The sequence below is a fragment of the Nomascus leucogenys genome, chromosome 2 (genome assembly GCF_006542625.1).
Source record: "Nomascus leucogenys isolate Asia chromosome 2, Asia_NLE_v1, whole genome shotgun sequence".
Classification (NCBI taxonomy): Eukaryota; Metazoa; Chordata; class Mammalia; order Primates; family Hylobatidae; genus Nomascus; species Nomascus leucogenys.
In genome coordinates, this window is record NC_044382.1 from 103,180,247 (window position 1) to 103,203,395 (window position 23,149).

General features: G+C 37.0%; 1 protein-coding gene across 5 annotated transcripts in view; it reads left to right on the forward strand.

Moving 5' to 3' along the window:
• The window catches only part of SLF1 (SMC5-SMC6 complex localization factor 1), a 92,905-nt gene that overhangs the window by 23,436 nt on the left and 46,320 nt on the right, over positions 1 to 23,149 (forward strand). For 4 of the 5 annotated variants that reach the window (XM_030816882.1, XM_030816886.1, XM_030816875.1 and 1 more), the window contains exons 6-11: positions 4,742 to 4,885; positions 6,947 to 7,093; positions 10,172 to 10,294; positions 17,472 to 17,525; positions 18,919 to 19,077; positions 21,025 to 21,188. In XM_030816882.1, coding sequence (XP_030672742.1) covers positions 4,742 to 4,885; positions 6,947 to 7,093; positions 10,172 to 10,294; positions 17,472 to 17,525; positions 18,919 to 19,077; positions 21,025 to 21,188 — 791 coding nt within the window. Of the gene's footprint in view, positions 1 to 4,741; positions 4,886 to 6,946; positions 7,094 to 8,516; positions 8,667 to 10,171; positions 10,295 to 17,471; positions 17,526 to 18,918; positions 19,078 to 21,024; positions 21,189 to 23,149 lie in introns of all 5 variants that reach the window. The other variant, XM_003261620.3, reaches the window with a different exon arrangement.

Sequence of the window (23,149 nt, forward strand, 5' to 3'; positions counted from 1 at the left end):
CCTGTTACAATGTTACTCTACAGGGAAGCCTCCTTGATCCCCTTACTCAGTGAGGTTCACCTATATGTTCTCATAGCATTATTTAGCTTGGTACTCCTTACAATTACAGTTAAGTAATTGATTATTTGGTTAATGTCTATTTCCCCATGTAGACCAAAAGCTCCTTGTCAATCAGGCATCATGTCTGTCTTTTCCACTGTTTTATTCTGATCACCTCACAAAGAGCCTGGCACATGGGTTCTCATTCAATATTTGTTAATAGAGAATTTGTGAAGGATATTTGAGTCTTCTAGAATTACATGTAATATATCATTATATAGTTGCCTTTCCCTAATGAGTAGCAGCAACGGATATTGGAAATTTGACCTTAGTTCAAGGAATGGGTCTGCTCGGACTGTGGATAATCTCATTGTCCTTGACAGTCATTAGTTAGGAATGAGCATGTGAACCAGTTCTGATCAATGGGTCATGAAGAGAAGTATGTAAGAGCTTCTAGGAAATTGCTTTCTCATAATGAGAAGAAAGCCACTGACGGGCTGACTCCTGCTAGTTATGAACACAGAAGAATGTAACCTGAAATACTACTGGTTAACCATGAAAAGAACTAGCCGTAGGGTGAAACTTGCCCTGTAGTTAGCAGAGTGTAGACATAGACTCTAGACCCTGGCGCTACTTAAGTTGCTGGATTAAACAACACTGAAACCTGTTTTACGATTAGATCACATTGCTCTTCTGTGTGGTAATTGATGTCCATGTTGTTAAAGTTAGTTTGGGTTGGTTTTCTATTATTTGCAGCCAAAAGCACACTATCTGATAGACCTCTCTGAATAGTTTAAATGTAGTATTAACTATGAACAGAACAAAAGTTGTTCTTAACTAGATTAGTAAAGGTGTATTAATTTTCTTTTTTACTTGGAAAATAATGCTTAAAGTGCAACATATACCATGCATTATCTACAATACTATTTTGCAGTATTCTTAACAACATTCATATCCGGCTGCTGAAATAGTGGGGGGCAGCAATAGTATATCAACCACATAGCAGATAATCTCCAACTTATATTTGGTTTTAGAATATATTGTTTTATAAGTTCTGGATCAAACAGCTGGGAGTTCATAACCAATCCAAATAAGGAAGGCATATTGTGATCACTTCTGATCACAGAAGAAGAGAAATTAGAAAGTTAACCATATTTCAGTGTCTTGCTTTTCTTCAGTATAGATCATATTCCAGTCCTCATTAGATGGATCTTGAAGTGTCATCCAAGAAAAGCTGCCATGTAAAATGACTGAGTTAATAGTAACAAGCCAGGCGTGGTGGTTCTGTAATCCAAGCACTTTGGGAGGCTGAGGCAGGAGGATCACTTGAAGCTAGGAATTTGAGACCAGCCTAAGCAACGTTGCGAGACTCCATGTCTACAAAAAATTTTAAAAATTTGCTGGATGTGGTGGCACACACCTATAGTTCCAGCTACTCTGAAGCTGAGGCAGGATTGCTTTAGCCCAGGATGTTGAGGCTGTAGTTAGCACTATGATTGTGCCACTGCACTCCAGCCTGAGCAACAGAGTGAGACCTTGTCTTTAAAAAGTTTTGTTTAACCCTCTTTTACTTTTTGAAAAGCTTCTGAGTACCAGAACTGGAAATCTGTGTATTTCAGGTTTATAGATATTTATTGAAGACCATTGCGGTACCAGGCATTATGCAATGCACTAGGAATATGAAAATGAATAAGACCATATATCACACTTTGAGATGCTTAGTATTTAGCAGTGGAGAAAAAGCGTGGACACTGTTACTTGCAATTCATATGAATCGTGCATTTGTAAAACTATGTGCAAGGTACAGGAATACAGAGGAACAAATGACTAACATATCTCAATTGTTTGGCCCAAGGAAGGTTTCATAAAAATGAGAGGCTACCTAGGAATACTGAAAACTTATCTTGACTTAAGAAAGAAAAATGAACTACAGCAGTCTTATGGGAATATATTAGGAATAACAGAAACAGCATAGACTTTTTGAGCCAGATCAACTAATTTGTGGTCCAGATTTATAATGTAGCACTGTGACCATAGGAAAGTCATTTATTGTGTCCCTCAGTTTCTCCCTTTGTGTGTAGAAGCTAATACTACATTGCTTTGGTGGTTGTAAGAACTATTTGAGTAACAGTTACTGAGTGATTATTATGGGTCAGGCTGTATGTTAAGCATTTTACATGCTTAGTCATATTTAAACCTCATGTTCATGTGTGGTATGTATTATGACTCCATTTACTGTTTGGGATAAATTTTGAGGTAAAATGAGGGTAAGTAATTTGCCCAAGATCCCACAGCTGTCATGTATCAGAGCAGAAACTTAAAGCCAACCACTCAATAAATTTTAAGGTTTCTTTCCTCAAATCTTCCTTTCCTAGATCCTTTTTGTCTCCCCATTTTGAGTATTATTAGATTTCCAGTCTCTTTGTAGGTAGTTAAAAAATAATAAATGCTGTAATTGATACCATAAACAAATATCTAGTCATAGGATTGTGAAATACTGTTTAAGCATCAGGGTATAAGTACAAGTCAAGAACCAAGTAGCACTCGAAGGACTACCTTTCTTGATTTATCTGTCTCTTCTTCTTATGCATCTGGTCTAATCAGTTCATTCAAGTTGTGTGACAGACGCTTTGGCCGAATATTGGAATAAGACCTGGAGACCAGAGCATATCAGTTACACCTAGCCAAAGATAGGAAACTAAGTCAAATATCAGAATCAAAAGCCAACTCTCATTGCACAACTGTGTTGCCCTACTCCTAGATAATAGAATAAGTAGCTGATTAAGCAGGCTTTTAGTTATCCTTTAGTGCATAGCACTATACTTTATAAAATATACTAGTTTTGGACTGGCTTTCCTAGATTATAAAAGGAGACAAACACCTAACCCATTGCCTAGTACATAAGTTGACACTAAGATACTTATAGGGAATAAAAATGACTATTTATAGTTAAATAATTTCTTTATATTTCGTAAGAGTCACCAATTAGACAAAGTATTAGTGGCTTAGAGAAAAATATATGTGGATCATTTGTTTAGCTGTATAGAAAAAAGATTATTTAATTTCAAAACTTTCAAATGTTATACCTTCTGTATCAAGTTGTGATTTTTAAATAGTTAACTTATGTAGGGTACTAGTATCATACATCTTAATTTACAGATTCATATGTAGCATCTGAAATGGACACGTAAGTAAATATATTCAGGATTAGGAAACAGTTTATTTCTTGCCTTGTTGCTGATGATAGTAGTATGTTCCCTTGCATTCTCCGTAACGAGAACGTATATGGGATTAATTCATCCTGTATTCTGGACATTTTTTGAGGACCTAAGCCTATGGATTTATCCTCCCATTGCCAACCATGTAAAATTTAATGCCAGATACTCATTTCCCCCCACCTGCAAGTTGCGCTTAACAGAAATTGTTGTTGATACATTCTTTGGTCCCAGGAATAGGAAGGGAGAAAAGTCTTTATTTTCTTAGTTTTCAATTTCACCTTTCTGAGTTGCTGAAAAAGAAATTCAGTCAGCTATTCTCAGGGATTAGTCTGTGGTTTCAGGATTGCAGCCTGCTAAAAGGACGGCCCTCATTTTAACATAGGGAGCCAAGTGTGAGTGAGAGGAAACTAAAGATCACGTTATAGGCCTTAACACGTTTTGTTTTTTTTATAATTGTTCCCTAGGTAGACTGTGATTCTTCAGTCTCTTTGGGTAGAGATTGTGAATCTCTGAAAATAGCCTTTCTTTTTTTAGACGGAGTCTCACTCTGTTACCCAGGCTGGAGTGCAGTGGTGTGATCTCGTCTCACTGCAGCCTCCGCCTCCCAAGTTCAAGCAATTCTCCTGCCTCGGCCTCCCAAGGAGCTAGGACTACAGGCATGTGCCACCACGGCCGGCTAATATTTGTATTTTTAGTAGCGATGGGGTTTCACCATGTTTGGCAGGATGGGCTTGGTCTTCTGACCTCGTGATCCACCCTCTTGGCCTCCCGCAGTTCTGGGATTACAGGCATGAGCCACCATGCCCAGCCTGAACAGCCTCTCCTAAGTACATTTTGGGAACGTCATGAACTTTTACTCCCAGCTGTTTATATTACTAAACTTAAAGAATTATATGTATAAGTATACATGCAATAAATTTTAAAATAATTATTGGAAGTTGATTTATGAATTTAGTTGGGGTTCCTTGGCAAGAGAAATTTAGTTGTTTGAGATAGAGCTACATTAAGATAGTTGTTGTTTATTGCTATTCAAGTAAGAGTATTGTGTAACCTTTTCCTCTCTGTGAGGGGTATACTTCAAGTGAGAAGTCTTACCAGGAAAAAACTGAAAAATAATCCAAGAAGAAGTCTGTCTATAATTGATGATTTGTAAAATCTAGATTGTAACTTTAGCTTGGACAGGGGCTAGATAAAATATTTTTGTTCTTGGTTATTCATAAAAACGACTTGTTGTTAGTAGATGAACAAAGCATTACCTTTTCTTGGGATATGCAGAAATCACTTTATTATTCAGGACCTTTACTATCATGATTTTTTCCCTGAAAGATTTTTATCAGTGTTTAATATCCTTTGATTTAAGAGGGTGCATTTTACCTACTTGTTTGACTAACAAAATATTATAGTTAAGGTTGAGTACCATAAAAGTTGCATAATATTGAAAATACACTTAGATGATTGCCTAAACCATTTTTACATACATACAGAAAGAAATTCAGAATGATGAAGATTCCCAAACCAATTCTGTTTGGACTGAACATGGCAATGAAGAAAAAAACAAAGATTTAAGGAAAGATGCAGGATTTCTTGAAATGAAAGGTGCCTTAAGAGAGACCATGTATAGAACCCAGGTAAACTTTATAGGCTGAAAAACATACATTTCTGATGTTTCTTATAGAATTGTTTGAGAGGCAAAGTATGGTGGAAAAAACAGATTTTGGAATCAGAAGGCTGGTGTTTGAACCATGTGTTTATAGTCTGTGACTTGAACATGTTAGGAAATTGTCCTATGTCTCTATTTTAACTCTTGTTGAAGTAATGTTTGTATGCATATAGAAATATACAGAGTTCTTTATACATAGTGTGTTCTCAACACGTGGTAATTACTTAAAAACTGTATGTTTAGGTAACATCGTGTGTCTTATAAGGCATTTTTCTTACCTGAGAGCACAATATATATTTATAATTTATGTAAATTCAAGTATTTATATAGAATAAAATTTAAAAATACACAAATGAAGTCTATTTTGATTAACTTGTAAAACAATAAAACAGGAAGGACTTTGAACTTGGAGCAATAAAAAGTACCTCAAGAAAGCATATATATGGTGGCTGTCAAGTACAACTTTTCAAACAGCAGTAGCAACCACAAAAAGGACATTATTAGTTCTGCTCTAGAAGAGCTAATGTTCAGTTATGTTGACTTTCATATTGTGTTTTATAAAGCAGTCTGTTTGGTTAATTTATCAAATTATTAAGTTGATAATTATTAGTCTAAACTAAAAGTTTTATGTATAACTAGGAAGAAATTCAAAATAAATTTTTTTTCCATATCCGTCAAGTATGTTTGAAAGAGAATTCTAGGAATAATTTGGAACACTTTTTTTTTGAGACAGAGTCTCGCTCTTTCACCCAGGCTGGACTGCAGTGGCACTATCTCGGCTCACTGCAAGCTCTGCCTCCCGGGTTCACACCATTCTTCTGCCTCAGCCTCCCGAGTAGCTGGGACTACAGGCGCCCGCCATTGCGCCCGGCTAATTTTTTGTATTTTGTTAGTAGAGATGGGTTTCACCGTGTTAGGCATAATGGTCTCGATCTCCTGACCTCGTGATCCGCCCGCCTCGGCCTCCCAAAGTGCTGGGATTACATAGTTCTTAAGAAATTGTATATGGCAAGATTTGCTAGAACTTTCCAAACTTAAAATATTTTTGCATTTTTTTCTGACTTTTCCAGTGTATGTTGATATTTATGTGACTTAGAAGACTACTTTTTGTAGTTTACTACATGTGCATATTTTAATGAGAAGCTTGGTTTGATGTGCCTCTTGTGAAATATACGTTGTAAACCACAGTATATAGTATTTTTACATATAGAAAGGAATGTAAAATGAAGATGGAGTTATTAAAATAAATTTAGTTTTGAATAAACTTGGAAAAAGAATAAAATAGAAATTTTGTAAGATAAATGGAAATCATTAAAATACATCTACAGTCATGTACACATAATGATGTTTTGGTCAACAACGGACCCCATATATGACAGTGGTCTCATTAGATTATGATACCATATTTTTATTGTATCCTTTCTATGTTTAGATACACTAATACTCAACATTGTGTTGCAGTTGCCTACAGCATTTAATACTGTAACATGTCATAAAGATTTATAACTTAGGAGCGATAGGCCATACCATATAGACTAGGTATGCAGTAGACTATACCATCTAGGTTTGTGTAGGTAGACTCTTGATGTTCGCACAATGACGAAATCACCTAATGATGTACTTCTCAAAACATATCCCCATCGTTAAGCAGTGCATGACTGTATATATGTCTTGAGTTCTTTTTAGGACTCAAATTATGTATGTAAAGTTCAAGTAGAAATATCCTTTTTTAACAATGGCTATTTTGGTATAATGATTAAACAACATGATTTGTAATATTAATCGGAATTCAGCACATAGGTAAACTAAAGCATATATGTTAATGTACTATAAAGCTTTGTGAACTGAAAACAATTATGTTCTGCTTTATCTTACATAATTCAGAGGGCTCTTTACTCTATTTAACCTTGTATGTATATTTTATAAAACCTACGTTCCTGGATGGGTTTTTCTTTTGTGACTCGTGTTGATTGTGTTAAGGCTATATTTAACCCACAGACTTAACTAAATTACGTTTACAAACATGCAGAAAGAAATGCAAAATCATGATGAAGATGTTAATGCTGGTTCTATTTTGACTCAACATCACCAAAAAGAAAAATTCAGTGGTTCCAGTAAAGATTTGAAATTTGTTAAAATGAGAAATACCTTTGGAAGGCATATATATGAAAATCAGGTACAACTTTCCAAATTAAAAATAGTTTATTTATTTTTAATATATATAGTGTTTATAGAACAGTTTTCTTTAGCTTTTAAAAAATATATAAAAATGAGCTATGTATCCAATAGCTAGATTAAGAAATAGAGCATTACCAGTTTTTAAGACCTGCTGTATTATTTTCTTTTTTCTTTTTTTTTTTTTTTGAGATGGAGTCTCGCTCTGTTACCAGGCTGGAATGCAGTGGCATAATCTCAGCTCACTGCAACCTCTGCCTCCTGGGTTCAAGCAATTCTCCTGCCTCAGCCTCCCGAGTAGCTGGGACTACAGGCACACGCCCGGCTAATTTTTGTAATTTTTTCAGTAGAGACTGGGTTTCACCATGTTGGCCAGGATGGTCTTGATCTCTTGACCTTGTAATCTGCCCACCTCGGCCTCCCAAAGTACTTGGATTACAGGCGTGAGCCACTGCACCCAGCCTGCTGTATCATTTTCTAATGCATCCCCTTTCTCCCTCTTACCTAGAAGTAATCTTTGTCTTAGAATTTGTGTTAATTATTTTCTTATTTTTCATTATAGTTTTAACAGCTGTGTGTGTATCTCTAACTGATATGGTTTAGCTTTGTCTATTCATGAACATTTTATAGTTTATGTTTATAGACTTCTTTTGCTGGTGTATATAAAATTTTATTGTTTGACTATGCCACATTGTATCTTTTATCCATTTTACTGTTGATAAGCCTTTGGGCTTCTTTTTATTGGTTTATGTGTTTGATTGTTAAGTTTTTGCAATTATGAACAATTCTGCTATGAATAATATGAACAATATCTTGTATACCTCTTGGGATACATGTTTAGTAATTTCTCTAGCTTAGTTGGTATATTCCTAGGAATGGATTTGCTGGGTCATAAGGACTGTGCATGTTAAACTGTACTAGGCAGTGTCCAACTTTTTTCAAAATATTTTACTAATGTACACCTACTCTGTCAATGGATGAGATTTTCTGTTGTACGTACTACTTTATTTTTATTTTTATTTTTTTGAGATGGAGTTTCACTCTAGTTGCTCAGGCTGGAGTGCAATGGCGCAATCTCAGCTCACCACAACCTCCGCCTTCCAGGTTCAAACGATTCTCCTGCCTCAGCCTCCCAAGTAGCTGGGATTACAGGCATGTGCCACCACACCTGGCTAATTTTGTATTTTTAGTAGAAACGGGATTTCTCCATGTTGGTCAGGCTGGTCTCTAACTCCCGACCTCAGGTGATCTGCCAGTCTTGGCCTTCCAAAGTGCAGAGATTACAGGCATGAGCCACCGCACCCGGCCGTACTTCTTCATTTTTTAATGTGATATACTTGTATGAAAGTCACTCTTGAGTTTATTTGGATTTTGTAACATATGTCCTTGATGTTGAGATTTAATTGTGGTCTAAATACATGTAGAAGGAAATTAAGAAAAAAGGTGAAGATACTCAAAGGAGTTATACTTTGAGGAGAAAACGCAAGAAAGAAAAAGAAAGCAATTGCAAGAAAGATGTTGAACATGAAAAAATAAAAAGTACCTTAAGAAGGCACATATATAATAGAGATCAGGTAAAGCTTCGTAAGCTAAGCTATAGCTTTCTTTTTTATTTTTTGGCTGTTCTCTAATATAATCTAGATATATAATACTAGATGTTTTAAGAAAAAATCTTGAGTCAATCTGGTGTAATATTCATAGTTAATATTCCAGTTAACTTTGGTTCACAGTAAATGTATTTGTACATGCATATACAAAGAAATCTGAGTTAATAATCAAGGTATTCAGTGAATTTTGTTTTGCCTGAATGTGATGAATAAGAAAAGGAAATTGGAAAAGACTATTTCTTAAAATGAAAAAATCTTTAAAACTACACGTGTGGGCCGGGCGTGGTGGCTCACGCTTGTAATCCCAGCACTTTGGGAGGCCGAGGCGGGCGGATCACGAGGTCAGGAGATCGAGACCACAGTGAAACCCCGTCTCTACTAAAAATACAAAAAAAAATTAGCCGGGCGTGGTGGCGGGCGCCTGTAGTCCCAGCTACTCGGAGAGGCTGAGGCAGGAGAATGGCGTGAACCTGGGAGGTGGAGCTTGCAGTGAGCCGAGATTGCGCCACTGCACTCCAGCCTGGGCGACAGAGCGAGACTCCATCTCAAAAAAAAAAAAAAAAAAAAAAAACTACATGTGTGTATAGTTGGATAATACTTTCTAATGTAAATTTTATTTTTTATTTTGCTCTTTCAGACCAGACCATTTTTAATGAGATGTCTTGTTTTTAAAATTGAATGCTTGGGTAAATTTTCTCTAGAGTATGACTTTTTTTTACAATCTAAACCATACCATGGGCTGGATGCGGTGGCTCGCACCTGTAATCCCAGCACTCTGGGAGGCCAATGGGGCAGATGGCTTGAGCTCTGGAGTTGGAGACCAGACTGGGCAACATGGTAAAACCCCATGTCTACCAAAAATACAAAAAATTAGCTGGCATCATAATGGGTGCCTGTGGTCCCAGCTGCTTGGGAGGCTGAAGTAGGAGGTTTGCTCGAGCCTTGGAGGCAGAAGTTGCAGTGAGCCAAGATTGCATCACTGCACTCCAGCCTGGGTGACAAGAGTAAGACCCCATCTCAAAAATAAATACCTAAATACATAAATAAATGCCATTTTATGTATATATACATATATTCAGAAGAATTTCAGGAAAATGGTAAAGGTAAATAAGTAATGAATTTTGTTTTGTATGACCATGGCAACAACAAAAAAGCAGTTCCAGGAACGATTTGGAAGAGGATAAAGTGAAAAGTGCCTTAAGAAAGTACATATGTTGGCAGGAGCAAATAAAAAGAGTAAAAAGAAAAAAAAAAGAAAGAAAGTACATATGTAAATATCAGTTAATTATTTACAAATTGAAATTTTGCTTTTTGAGTCTTTCATTGTGTAATCTTGATATATGATTGTGAGGATCTTTGCTGTGGTTAACAAGGTATGAATGTGTTCCTCTTATATTGTCCTTTGTGATATCATCTGTGTTGACACTGTCTTTAGTACATTTTCTAAAGTCATTTTACTTTGCTATATGCAGAAAGAAATGAAAAATTCTATTTTTGCTGAATATGCCAAAGAATCAAAAGCCATGGCTATCAAGACAGATGTGGATGTTGTTGAAATAAAAAATACCTTAAGGAAGCACATATATAGAGCTCAGGTAAAACTTGGGACATGAAAAATTTTGTATAATATTGTGTCCTACTGTAGTGTATTCAAAATATAATTATATATACATATATACATATGATTCATTAGTATGTTTAATATGTCTTAAAATAATTTTCTTAGTTTATTAGTCTATTATACAGTAATGTATTTGGGCATTTAGTAAATAGGCTGAATTCTGTGGTATTTATACCTCAATAATGTCACAGATAAGTCATGTGTTTGAAGTCTTGGCCATAAATTCTTTGCCTAGACCAATGCCCTGAAGTGTTTCCCCTATGTTTTCTTCTAGTAGTTTCATAGTTTCAGGTTTTACCTGGAAGTCTTTAATTCATTTTGAGTTGATTTTTGTATATGGTGAAGAAATAACAGTCTAGTTTTCATTCTGCTTATGATTATCCAGTTTTCCCAACATCATTTATTGAAGACTGTCCTTTCCCCTGTGAATGTTCTTGGCACCTTGTCCAAAATCAGTTTGCTTTAAATATGTGGATTTATTTTAGGGTTCTCTGTTCTTCACTGGTCTATATGTCTGTTTTTATACCAGTACCATGTTGTTTGGGTTACTATAGCTTTGTGGTGTACTTTGAAGTCAGGTAGTGTGTGCCTCCAGCTCAGCATTGCTTTGGGTATTTAGGGTCTTTTGCGGTTGTTTACAAATTTTAGGATTGTTTTGCCTGTTTCACAGAAGAATGTCATTGATGTTTTGATACAGATTCCATTAAATTTGTAGATTACTTTGGGCAGTTTGGTTATTTTAATCATATTCTTCAAACTCATGAACATGAAATGTCTTTCCATTTGTTTGTGTCCATGTCAATTTCTTTCATCAGTGTTTTTTAGTTTTTTCTTTGTAGAGATCTTTCACCTCCTTGGTTAAATATATTCTTAGGTATTTTATAATTTTTAGAGCTCTTGTAAATGGGATTGCTTCCATGATTGATTTATAGCTAGTTCCTTATTAGCATATAGAAATGCTACTGATTTTTGAATGTTAGCTTTTTATCTCACAGCTTTACTGAATTCATTTATCAGTTTTAAGTGATTTTTTTTGTCAAGTCTTCATGTTTTTCTACGTATAAGATCATGTCGTCTCCAGAGAGGGACAATTTTACTTTTCCAATTTGGATACCTTTTCTTTCTTTTCCTTGCCTGATTGCTCTGGTGAGGATGACTTTATGTTGAATGAAAGTGGTAAAAGTAGGCGTTCTTTTCTAGTTTCAGTCCTTAGGGAATGGCTTTCATGTTTTTCCCATTTCACATAAGGTAGCTATGGGTTCGTCATGTATGACCTTTGTTATGTTGAAGTACTTCTGTGCCTAGTTGGTTGAGAGTTTTCATCATGAAGGGATGTTGAAGAAATTTTATTAAATGCTTTTTTGCATATATTGAAATGATCATATAGTTTTTGTCCTTCTTTTTGTTTTTATTAATTTACTTATTTGTTTATGTTGAACCATCCTTACATCCTTGGGGTAAATACCACTTGATCATAGTGTATTGTCTCTTTGCTATGTTGTTGGATTTAGTTTGCTAGCATTTTGTTAAGGATTTTTGCATCTGCTTTTCCCAGGGATATTGCCCTGTAGTTTTCTTTTTGTGTTGTGTCTTTGTCTGGTTTTGGTATCAGGGTAATGGTGGCCTTGTAGAACAAGTTAGGAAGAATTCCCTACCCTTCAGTTTTTTGAAACAGTTTAAAAAGTATTGTTGATAGTTCTTTATACATTTGGTTGAATTCAACAATAAAGTCTTTTAGTCCTGGGCTTTTTATTTGTTGTGAGAGTTTTATTTATTATGTTCAGGTTTTCTGTTTCTTTCTGATTCAGTCTTGGTAGGTTATATGTGTCCAGGAATTTATCCATTTTCCCTAAGTTTTCTGATTTGTTAGTGTATAGTTCATAATAGTCTCTAATATTCTTTTGTGTTTCTGTGATATCAATTGTAATGTGTCCTTTTTCACTTCTGATTTTATTTGGGGTTTTTTCTTTTTTGTCTTTGTTAGTCTTGCTAATGGCTTATTGATTTTATCTTTTAAAAAAATTTAACTTATTTGTTTCATTGATCCTTTGTGTTTTTAAGTCTATTTCGTTTCGTTCTACTCTATTATTTATTTAAAATTTATTTATGTTATATATCTTTAATAAATATTTATTAATTTATAATTAATCGAAATAATAATAGATCTTTATTATTTCCTTCTACTAATTTGGGGTTTGGTTTGTTCTCGCTGTTCTTGTTCCTTGAGGTGCATTGTTAAGTTGATTATTTGAGATCTTTCTACTTTTTAGATATAGGCATTTTTTCTATAAATGTTCCTTTTAGCACGGCTTTTGCTGTATTCTATAGGTTTTGGTATGTTGTGTTTCCATTTTTATTTATTATAAGAAATGTTTTATTTCCTTCTCAATTTCTTCATTGATCCAATGGTCGTTTAGGAACATGTGATTTTATTTACATGTATTTGTACAGTTTCCAAAGTTTTTCTTACTGATTTTTAGTTTTATTCCATTGTTGTTTGAGAAAGATACTTGATATGACTTCAGATCTTTTCAAATTTGTTGAGACTTGTTCTGTGGCCTAATGTCTATCCTGACTGAAGAATGTCCCATATACTAATGAGAAGAATGTGTATTCTGCAGCTGTTAGATAAAATGTTCTCTAAATGTCTGTTAGGTTCATTTGTTCTAAAGTGCAGTTTAAATCCAATGTCTGTTTTTTTATTTTCTGTTTCAATAATCTGTCCAATGCTTAGAATGGGATATTAAGAGTCCCCAACTGTTACTGTGTTGAAGTCTCTGTCTCCCTCTGGATCTAGTAATATTTGCTTTATATATCTGGGTGCTCCAAGTTGGATACATAGATATTTAGAATTATTATATCTTCTTGCGGAATTGATCTTTTTATCAGTGTGTAATGACCTTCTTTATCTCTTTTTACAGTTTTTAACTTAGAAAGTTTTTTCTGATGTAAGTATAGCTACTTCTGCTTGCTTTGGTTTCCGTTCTTGTGGAATATCTTTTTCCATTCTTCTTCACTTTCAGTCTTTATGTGTTTTAACAGGTGGAGAGAGTTTCTTATAGGCAACACACTGCTTTTTTAATACATGTAGCCAGTCAGCCAGTCTATATCTTTTATGTGGAGAATTTAATCCATCTACATTCAAGGTTATTATGGGTGAGGAACTTACTCCTGTTATTTTGTTAATTGTTTTGTGGTTGTTTTGTGTGTCCTTTTTTCATTTCTTCTTTTTACTGTTTATCATTGCAGTTGGGTGGTTTTTTTTTTGTATTGGTAACATTTGGCTCTTTTCTCATTTGTATTTTTGCTTTACAGTGAGTTTTATACTTTCTTGTGTTTTCATGGTGGTAGATATCATCCGTTTGCTTCCAATTGTAGGACTTGTGTAAACATTACTTGTGTGGTTGGTCTGTTAGCAATGAATTCTGTGTTTTTGCTTGTCCGGGAAATACTTTATTTCTCCATTATTTTTGAAGGGTAGGTTTTCTGGGTATAATATTCTTGCCTGTTGAGTTGGGTTTGTTGTTCTTGTTTTTGTTTTTTTTCCTTTCAGTACTATGAATGTGTCATCTTATTCTTTCCTGGCTTATGAGGCTTCTGTTGAGAAATCTGTTGTGACCCTGATTGGGATTTCCTTATATGTGACTTTATGCTTTTTCTCTTGATGTTTTTAGAATTCTTTGTCTTTGACTTTTGATAGTTTGACTGTAATGTGCGTTGGAGACCTTTGAGAATTGAATCTATTTGGAAATAGCTCTTACAACACTTGGGATGTTTTCAGCTATTGTTTTTAAAATAGGTTTTCTATGCCTTTGCCCATCACTTCTCCATCTGGAACTCTCAAAATTGGAATATTTCATTACTTTATGGCTTCTCATATGTCATTTAGGCTTTTTTTCATTTTGTCTGTTATTTCAAAAGACCTGTCTTCATGTTTAGAAATAGTTTCTTTTGCTTGATCTAGTCTATTGCTGAAGCTCTCTGTTATATTTTTTATTTCATTCACTGAATTCTTAAGTTCCAGGATTTCTATTTGGTTCTTTTCTATGATTATCTCTTTGTTGAATTTCTCATTGAGATCATGGATTATTTTCCTGCTTACTTTGTATTGTTCATCTGTGTTCTTTTGTATCTCACTGGGTTTTTTTAATATCATTTTAATTTTTTTCAGGAATTTCATTGGTTTCCTTTTTGTTGGAATCTGTTGCTGGAGAATTATTGTGTTCCTTTACAGGTGCCATGTTGTCTTGCTTTTTCACCTTTCTTGTGTAGTTATGTTGCTATCTGTGTATCTGGTGTAACAGTCACTTCAAATTTTGTGAATTGGTTTTCATAGGTTTTTTCTATGGTTGTATCTATAGCGTTGTTTGGATAGAGTGCTTTAGTTTTGCCAGATGTGAGCACATTGGTGTAGTCTCCCTATGATTCTTCATCTGTAGTCATCCACAATGTTATCTTTGAGTTTGTCAGTGGCTTAGGCTACATTTGTTAGTGGAGGCTATGATGAAGTGTTGCTGGGGATGTGGACACAGGCATGTGGTCCTTGGGCAGCACTGGTGGTGGCAGCTGGCTGTGCATGCTGGTTCTTGGGTCCTGGGCAATATACATGGACACCAGTCATCGCAGGTCTGGGTAGGCCAATCCCTTTGCCTCCTGGTGGCTTGCTTGGGTGCCAGCAGTGACAGTAGTGGGATGAGTGGGTCCTCAGGTCTCTGGGTGGTGTGCCTGGCATTCGTGATGGCAGTAGTGGTTGCAGGCCAATCCTCAGGCCCCCAGGTAGCAAACATGGGTGCCAGCAGTGGTGGAAATAGGCTGAGCAGGCCAGGTGGCACATGTGGGTGGTTACCAGCAGCAGCAGCTTGACATGCTCATCCTTTGATCCCCCTAGTTGTTTGCATAGGTGCTTCTGGTAGCTGGTGTGATGGGTCGATCCACAGGTTCTCAGACAATGTGCTGGGGTCCCAGCAGCGGTGGCAGTTGAGTGGGCTGTCTAGGCCCCCAGATGGTGTATTTGGGCACCTGGTTGGTGAATGGGTGGGTTGATCCTGATGTTCCTGGATGACAAGTGCAGGTGGCATTGCCAGAGGCTGCATGCAGGTCTAATCTGTTCCTAGGCCCCTGACGGTGGGTGTGGCTGCCAGCTGTGGTAAGTGAGGCAGGTCTGTTCACAGGCCTCATAATCAGCGTGCTCAAGTGCCTGTTGCAGTGGGCCAGGTAGGCCTGTTATCAGGCCTCTTGATGGTGTGCACAGGCACCAGGAGCGTTAGACAGGGATGGGTTGATACCCATTCTCCCTGGCAGTGCACTTGGGCTCTGGTGGCAGTGCTAGTAATCGGAATAGCCTAGGCCTTTCCTCAGGCCCCCCGATAGCTCCTGCAGGCTCTGGCTGCAGCAGACAAGGCAGTCTGATCCCCACGTCCTCGTATTGTGCATTTACACAGTGGTGGCGGGTGGGGTAGCCCTGTCTTCAGGCTTCCAGATGGCGCTTGTGGGCACCAGTGGCAGGCAGAGTGGATCTATCTGTAAGCCCTCGGACAACCCCCAGTGGGCCACTCCTCAGGCCTCCTGAAGCCACATGCAAGTGCATGACGACGCTGCTGCTGGGCAGGGTTTGAAACACACAGAAACTCTGTGGGACAGGGTTTCTGCCAGTGACAGAGGCCCCAGGCAGGTGGTTCTCAGGATCTGAGGAGCTCCTGCATTGGCTCCTTTTGTCCTCAGGGTGGCCTCCCTGGTGCACTCCACCTCCTACTCCTCAGGATGTAGGACACTGTGTAGGTGAGAGTGCTGGCCACCTAGTTGCATTGTTGACTCCATCTGGCATCATGACACTGCAGCTCTCTGGGTGAACAGCAATATCAGTGGGGCTCCTGGCTTGTGGGTATCCAGGGACTGTTGGGCCCCAGAGCAGGATGTAGTCTGGTAGTGTCTGGGCTCTCAAAATGGCGCCGTGCTGCAGCCTCTTGGGTGCCAGCAGATTATGTGGGACTCAGCGTGTACTCTTTCTTTGGAATAATGCTGTTGAGTGGACTCCAGGCAGCTTTCTAAACTAGTCTCTGGGCCCATGAGGACTAAGGGGCTCTCCAGTTGCTAGGATTGCAGGAATTCATGGTGGGAATGTGGATCTGTGTAGATCTCTCTTTTGTTTTTCCCATTCGTAGTGGGTAGTTTCTCCAGGCTCCTAGCCAGTCCCATTTGAGCCAGCTGCTTTGCTTCTCTGTCTTTGCTTGCCTCAGAGATTCCCTGCCACTTTTGAATTGTAATGTTCTCTCTTAGATGCCCTGTTCAGTGTGTGATTATCTACTCATTGTTTTAGTCCTTTATGGAAGAGTTGAGTGCCAAGCACCTCAAAGTCAGCCATCTTGAAGCCCCCTTCTTCCAGGTTTTTTTTTTTTTTTTTTTTTTTTTGGAGACAGGGTCTAGCTCTGTTGCCCAGACTGGAGTGCAGTGGCGCAATCTCAGCTCACTACAACCTGCGCTTCCCAGGTTCAAGCAATTCTGCCTAAGCCTCCTGAGAGTAGCTGGGATTACAGGCGCCTGCCACTGCGCCTGGCTAATTTTTGTATATTTAATAGAGACGGGGTTTTGCCCTGTTGGCCAGGCTGGTCTCAAACTCCTGACCTCAGGTGATCTGTCCAGCTTGGCCTTCCAAAGTGCTGGGATTACAGGTGTGAGCCACAGCGCCCAGCCTCAGGGTATTATCTCTTTATTATATTTGTTGCAGATATTTTTCGAGGATAATCTTTTAAATATGCAATTATAGGTGTTTTAAAACAATAAGATTTGACATATGGTTATATAGCAAACATAACTGACGTTTTTTTCTCCTATGTACCCCTGTACAAAATGCTTTCCCCATTTATATTTCTAATAATTATGACACTAAGGACAATGGACCTCTTCACATCTTCAAAGTGAATATGACTTAATTATTGTAATTTAGAAGGAGAAAATAGAGAAATGCTCATAGTCGTGAGAGTTCCCTAAAATAATAAAAGTTGCTAGTTTGAGTAAATATGAGCATCATATTAATTATAGCTATTAATGTGTTCCTGGATCTGTTTTATATGTTTTTCCAAGGTTTTGGGGAAGCCGAAATGTATTTTTCAGTCTTAAAATGTTGTTTTAATTATATGGTTGCTCTTTTGTAGGCTGTCAGATATAACTGCATTAGAATAGATAAACAACCAGTGTACAACGTAGAGGTAAGGGGCTTGGAGGAGCATTGGTGATGGGGGCAAAGAAGAAGTTTTGCGTTTTGTTATTATTAGTTATTTTGAATAAAAGTAATGTGTTGTATGCACAATAAAAGGTAGTGTGTTATATGCACAAATAAAGAAATATAGTTTCTGTAATCAGAAATGGTAAAAATATTCTGTCAAAACTCCCCCCAGAATTTCCATATAATAGTAAAAAATGATCACAAATGTTAAAAACACACCTTGTGCTTATGACAGGTGAAATATACATTTCTGTTCTCATGTTTCATAACTTTCATAATGACTACTTTTAGATTAAAATTTTTTGGTATGATATTTACAAAAGTGTATTTTATTTAAAGAAAATGATACCTTTATTTTACATACTTTCATTTGCGAACAGAACAAACCTACAATACATATATCCAGTCCATTGTTAAATTAGGGAGGGAATCCGGCTTGAGGCCCTTGTTTCCTTATGTATTCTTCTAAACTTGATTTTTTAATTCCATGTAGTCTTTTAGGGTATTTTTGACTCAAATTATTCAAAGTAGTTACTTTTATTATTAAGAATAGTTTGACCAAGGGGAATGTATTTTGTGAAGCTCTTAGAGTTATATAAATACACAACCTCAGAGTGATTTTATGATTCTCCCAATCAGTTTTCACTTTTTGCAAATATTGCTTGTGCTTGATGATATATCTTAACATTTTTAAGATATTTTAACAGACTGAGTTCATTTTTAAGTTTAAAAGAAAACCAAAAAATAATTTTTCACCTAAAGAACTATGTCGTTGTAGCTTTCTCTTTTTTATCAACCAAACTGCAAATTCCTGTTAAAGGTTTTCTTTTAGAGGTAGTATTTTCCCTTACTACTGAAGGCAACAGAAAATAACTAATATAACAAGTAATAAAATACATTCATACATATCATCGTCTTTGAACTACATAGTCTCATCCAGCAGCAAGGCCAGGAATTATCTTCATTTCACAGATGAGGAAATTAAAATTTGTTACTAGGCCGGACGCAGTGGCTTATGCCTGTAATCCCAGCACTTTGGGAGGCCGAGGCAAGTGGATCACCTTAGGTCAGGAGTTCGAGACCAGCCTGGCCAACATGGTGAAACCCCGTCTCTACTAAGAATACAAAAATTAGCTGGGTATGGTGGCACACAGCTGTAGGCCCAGCTATTCAGGAGGCTAAGGCAGGAGAATCACTTGAACCTGGGAGACGGAGGTTGCAGTGAGCCGAGATCGCACCACTGCATTCCAGCCTGGGTAACAGAGTGAGACTCCGTCTCAGATAAATAAATAAATAATAAATTCTTACTAATTCATGATTTGATTGCAAAATTTTATCTTTCTTTTCTCTGAATCATAGAATCTTTCCTTTCTCAGGTTAAAAATGCTGAATTTCCCAGAGGTGTATTAAATTTAATTGAAAGCCTCATAGAAGGACAGTTTTTTAAAGAAGCAATTGAGGAACTTTGCACTTTGCAGGCACATTATATCCCTCCCGTATGTGTTCTTCATGCCCTCCTAGAGAACGTTCTACAGGTAAGAGCAGTCTTAAGGATTTATGATCTTTTTTTCAAAGAATGTTAAAATGTGAACATTTTCTCACTTTTTGTATGTTTACAGTTTATTTTCCCTGTTCAGTGTTTTTTTTTTCTTCATTTTACTAATGCAGTACCCATTTATTACTACTCTTCTGTTTTCCAGCTATATACTAGGTACTACTCTTAGTGCTTTAGCTAATTATTTTCTCAGGATTTCTAAGATAATTTAGTTTTGGGGAAAAAGGTTATCTAATTATTCTCACAGCAGTAAAGTATTGAATATAAAATTCAGATTACGGTGATCTAGAATTACATTTGGTAAATTACTCCATTAGTACATTGATGATTATAATTTTTATTTATAGTATACATAATGAACATACTCTTTGTTTAAAAAGAAAAAGAGACAAGGTCCTTCTCTGTTGCCCAGGCTGGACTGCAGTGGTGTGATCATGGCTCATTGTGGCCTCAACTTCCTGGGCTCAAGTAGTCCCCCTGCTTCAGCCTCCCAAGTAGCTGGGACTGTAGGCGCATGCCACCATGCCTGGCTAATTTTTAAATTTTTTGTAGAGATGGAGTCTTGCTATGTTGCCCATGCTGGGAACATACCCAAACTGTGTAAACCAATAGGAGCAAATATTTAAAGATAGGTTTCTAATCATGCCCTTCACCAAGGTGCTAATTTGATAGCATAACAGGCATAAGCTTTGTCAGGTATGTTATGTTGGTGATAAGTAGGCGTGTTGCATGAATAGTTTCTTACCTTTAGTTCCTTTCAGGTAACATTTGAGACCTCTTAAATCTCACTATAATTGTGAAAAGGAAAATGTATATTCCATCTAAGGTAGTGTTAATAGACGGGATTACCCAATGTATAGATAGAGTCATCCCTTGCTATCACAGGATATTGGTTTCAGGACCTTTGTGGATACTGAAATCTGCACATAATCAAGTCCTGCAGTTGGTTCTTCAGAACCTGCACTTACAGGAAAAGTCAGCCCTCCACATACGAAGGTTTTACATCCTGTGAATACTGTATTTTTAAAGGTTTTTCTTTTAGAGGTAATTGTAAAATTTTCCCTTACTATACTGGGGAAAAAAATTTCCTTCACTACTGAAGGCAACAGAAAATAATTAATACAATAACCAATAAGATACATTCATACATATCATCCTCTTTGAACTACATAATCTCATTCAGCAGCAAGGGCAGGAATTATCTTTATTTTACAGGTGAGGAAATTAAAACTTCTTAGGCCAGGTGCTGTGGCTCACACCTGTAATCCCAGCATTTTGAGAGGCCGAGGCCTCCCAAATACAGAATACTGTATTTAGTTACAGATGTAGAACCTATGGATGTGAAGGGTAGGCTGCATTTATTGGAAAAAATTCATGTGTAAATGGACCCATGCAGTTAAAACCTGTTATTCAGGTATCAGCTGTATGTAGAGTGTGCCTGTCTCTCAGTTGCTTTATTTAATTAGCTAAACATGATGCTTCCATCTGCTCTCCTTTGTCTAAACACATATATTTGGCAAGAAACTTAGGCCAGGGTTAGGCCGGGCGTGGTGGCTCACACCTGTAATCCCAGCACTTTGGGAGGCTGAGGTGGGCAGATCACAAGGTCGGGAGTTCGAGACTAGCCTGGCCAACATAGTGAAACCCCGTCTGTACTAAAAATACAAAAATTAGCCAGGCGTGGTGGTGGACGCCTGTAGTCCCAGCTACTCAGGAGGCTGAGGCAGGAAAATCACTTGAACCCAGGAGGCAGAGGTTGAGGTGAGCCAAGATCGTGTCACTGGACTCCAGCCTGGGTGACAGAGCCAGACTCCGTCTCAAAAAAGAAAGTTAGGCCAGGGTTACTGTTTTGATTTTAGACTGAATTAGCGAGTCAAACTACTTTTAGTTATAGTGTTTTATTTGTTTGTTTATTTTTAAATAATAGGATAACATAGATACATTTTCTGGTCGATACTTTCATATATTGTCAGCTCTTCTTCACCTGCATCCTCCTTGGAAGTCTCCAGCCATGTCAAGATATTATTTAGAGTTGTTTCAGTGTCCAACTTGTATGAAAGGAGCATGGTCTTTAGTAGAAGTCCTTATCAGGTAAGGAATTTCACATTTGATGATGCTACATTTCATTGAGTAGTTGTTATGCTAATTATTTTTTTAAGATACTGATGAAAGAAGTATCTTTCTACTTTTGGAAAAGTTTTGTTGCAAATACAAATATGTATTTATTGCAAAACTTATGAAAAGGCAAATCTGTATTGGTCATGTTTTTCAGTCTGTTTCCTAAAAAAAATAAAAAGTGAATGCATGAAATGGACTCACTAGAAAGCCAAATCATTATTATTTTTAACAAAATATAAATTTGCGTATTGTTTTTTAAATGAAGAAAATTAATTTATGGAATATGCATATCATCAGTTTTTGTCACCAAAAGTGTAGACATTTGTAACTATAGTATCTATTTTAGGGCTTCAGTTATATTTTTTTCAGCTAGAAATTTGAATTTTAAAACAGAACTTAATATTTCCTAAATATGTCATCTCTTTCATGCTTCTGCACATGCTGTTACTGCCTAGACCTTCCTCTGTCTTTCAGATGTTATTGTCTCCAGAAATTCTGTTTCACCTTCTTTCTTCCTAACAGAAAAAGTTTTCCCCTTGCTATTCAAATAACTGTATTTGATAACCCTTATTCTTCTGGGAAGATCTTTTCTTTTTTTTGAGACATGAGTCTCACTCTGTCACCCAGGCTGGAGTGCAGTGGCCTGATCTTGGCTCACTGTAACCTCTGCCTCCCAGGCTCAAGCAATTCTTATGTCTTAGCCTTCCAAGTAGCTAGAATTACAGGCATGTGCCTCCACGTCCAGCTAATTTTTGTATTTTTTCATTTTTAGTAAAGATGGGCTTTTACCATGTTGGCCAGGCTGGTCTCAAATTGCTGGCTCAAGTGATCTGCCTGACTTGGCCTCTTTGGGAGCACTTTGGGTGCTGGGATTATAGGAGTGGACCATCACGCCTGGCTGGGAAGATCTTTTTTTTTTTTTTTTTTAATCTAAGTATCCAGTTTCAGGAGGTTCATGGTAGAGAAAGGACACCTGACTAGCCATGCAAAGGCTAGACCTCTGGTTAGCTCTTTGAGATCATAAAGATTCACATACATACCATCTTGGTTGTGATATATTTAAAGTGAGCTAATCAGTTAACCAGCATGCATTTATTCATTCTTTTAACAAATTCTTGAGTACTTATGGAGAGCCAGACACTGTACTACATTTTAGGGATTAAAAAGATGATTTAAATAACAGTTCCTTCACTTTGAAAGTGACTGAGATGTAAACAATACTGGCACAAAAGTACAAGCCCAACAGTACAAGCCCAGCATGGGTATATGATGTGAGGAAATAGAGTTTATGTGGCTGACATCCTTCATAATTTCCAAATCTATTCCTTTCTTCACTGTCAATTGTCTTTATTTTAAAGTTCCTATTTCTTCTTATATAAACTATTGCAGTAGCTGCTTTATTGATCTTGGGTCTATTTTTTTTCCTTTTAATTTTTCTTCCAAAGTACCCCCCCAGTATGCTCTTTCCAAAGTGATCTTGTCATTTCCCATATTAAAGTCCTTCATTGACTCACATACATTGAACTACCTATAGAAGATGGTTCAGATTTCTTAGCGAAATACATAAGACCCTTCATGAGTTAGCCTTTATATATGTCTCAGTTCTCATCTTCACCACTTTCCTGAATGTGTCCAATCGTTATTTTTCATATCCTGTCTTTTGCTCTTATGTTTTCCGAATTTCCTAGTTTGTTTTGTTTGTTTGTTTGTTTGTTTGTTTTGTTTTTTAAGACACTCTTGCCCAGACTGGAGTGCAATGGCACGATCACGGCTCACTGCAGCCTGAAACTCCCAGGCTCAGGTTATCCTCCCGCCTCAGCCTCCTGAATAGCTGGGACTATAGGCATGTGCTCCCACGCCTGGCTAGTTTTGTATTTTTTGTAGAAATGGGGTTTTACCATGTTTCCCAACACTTGAGCTCAAGCTTTCTGCCC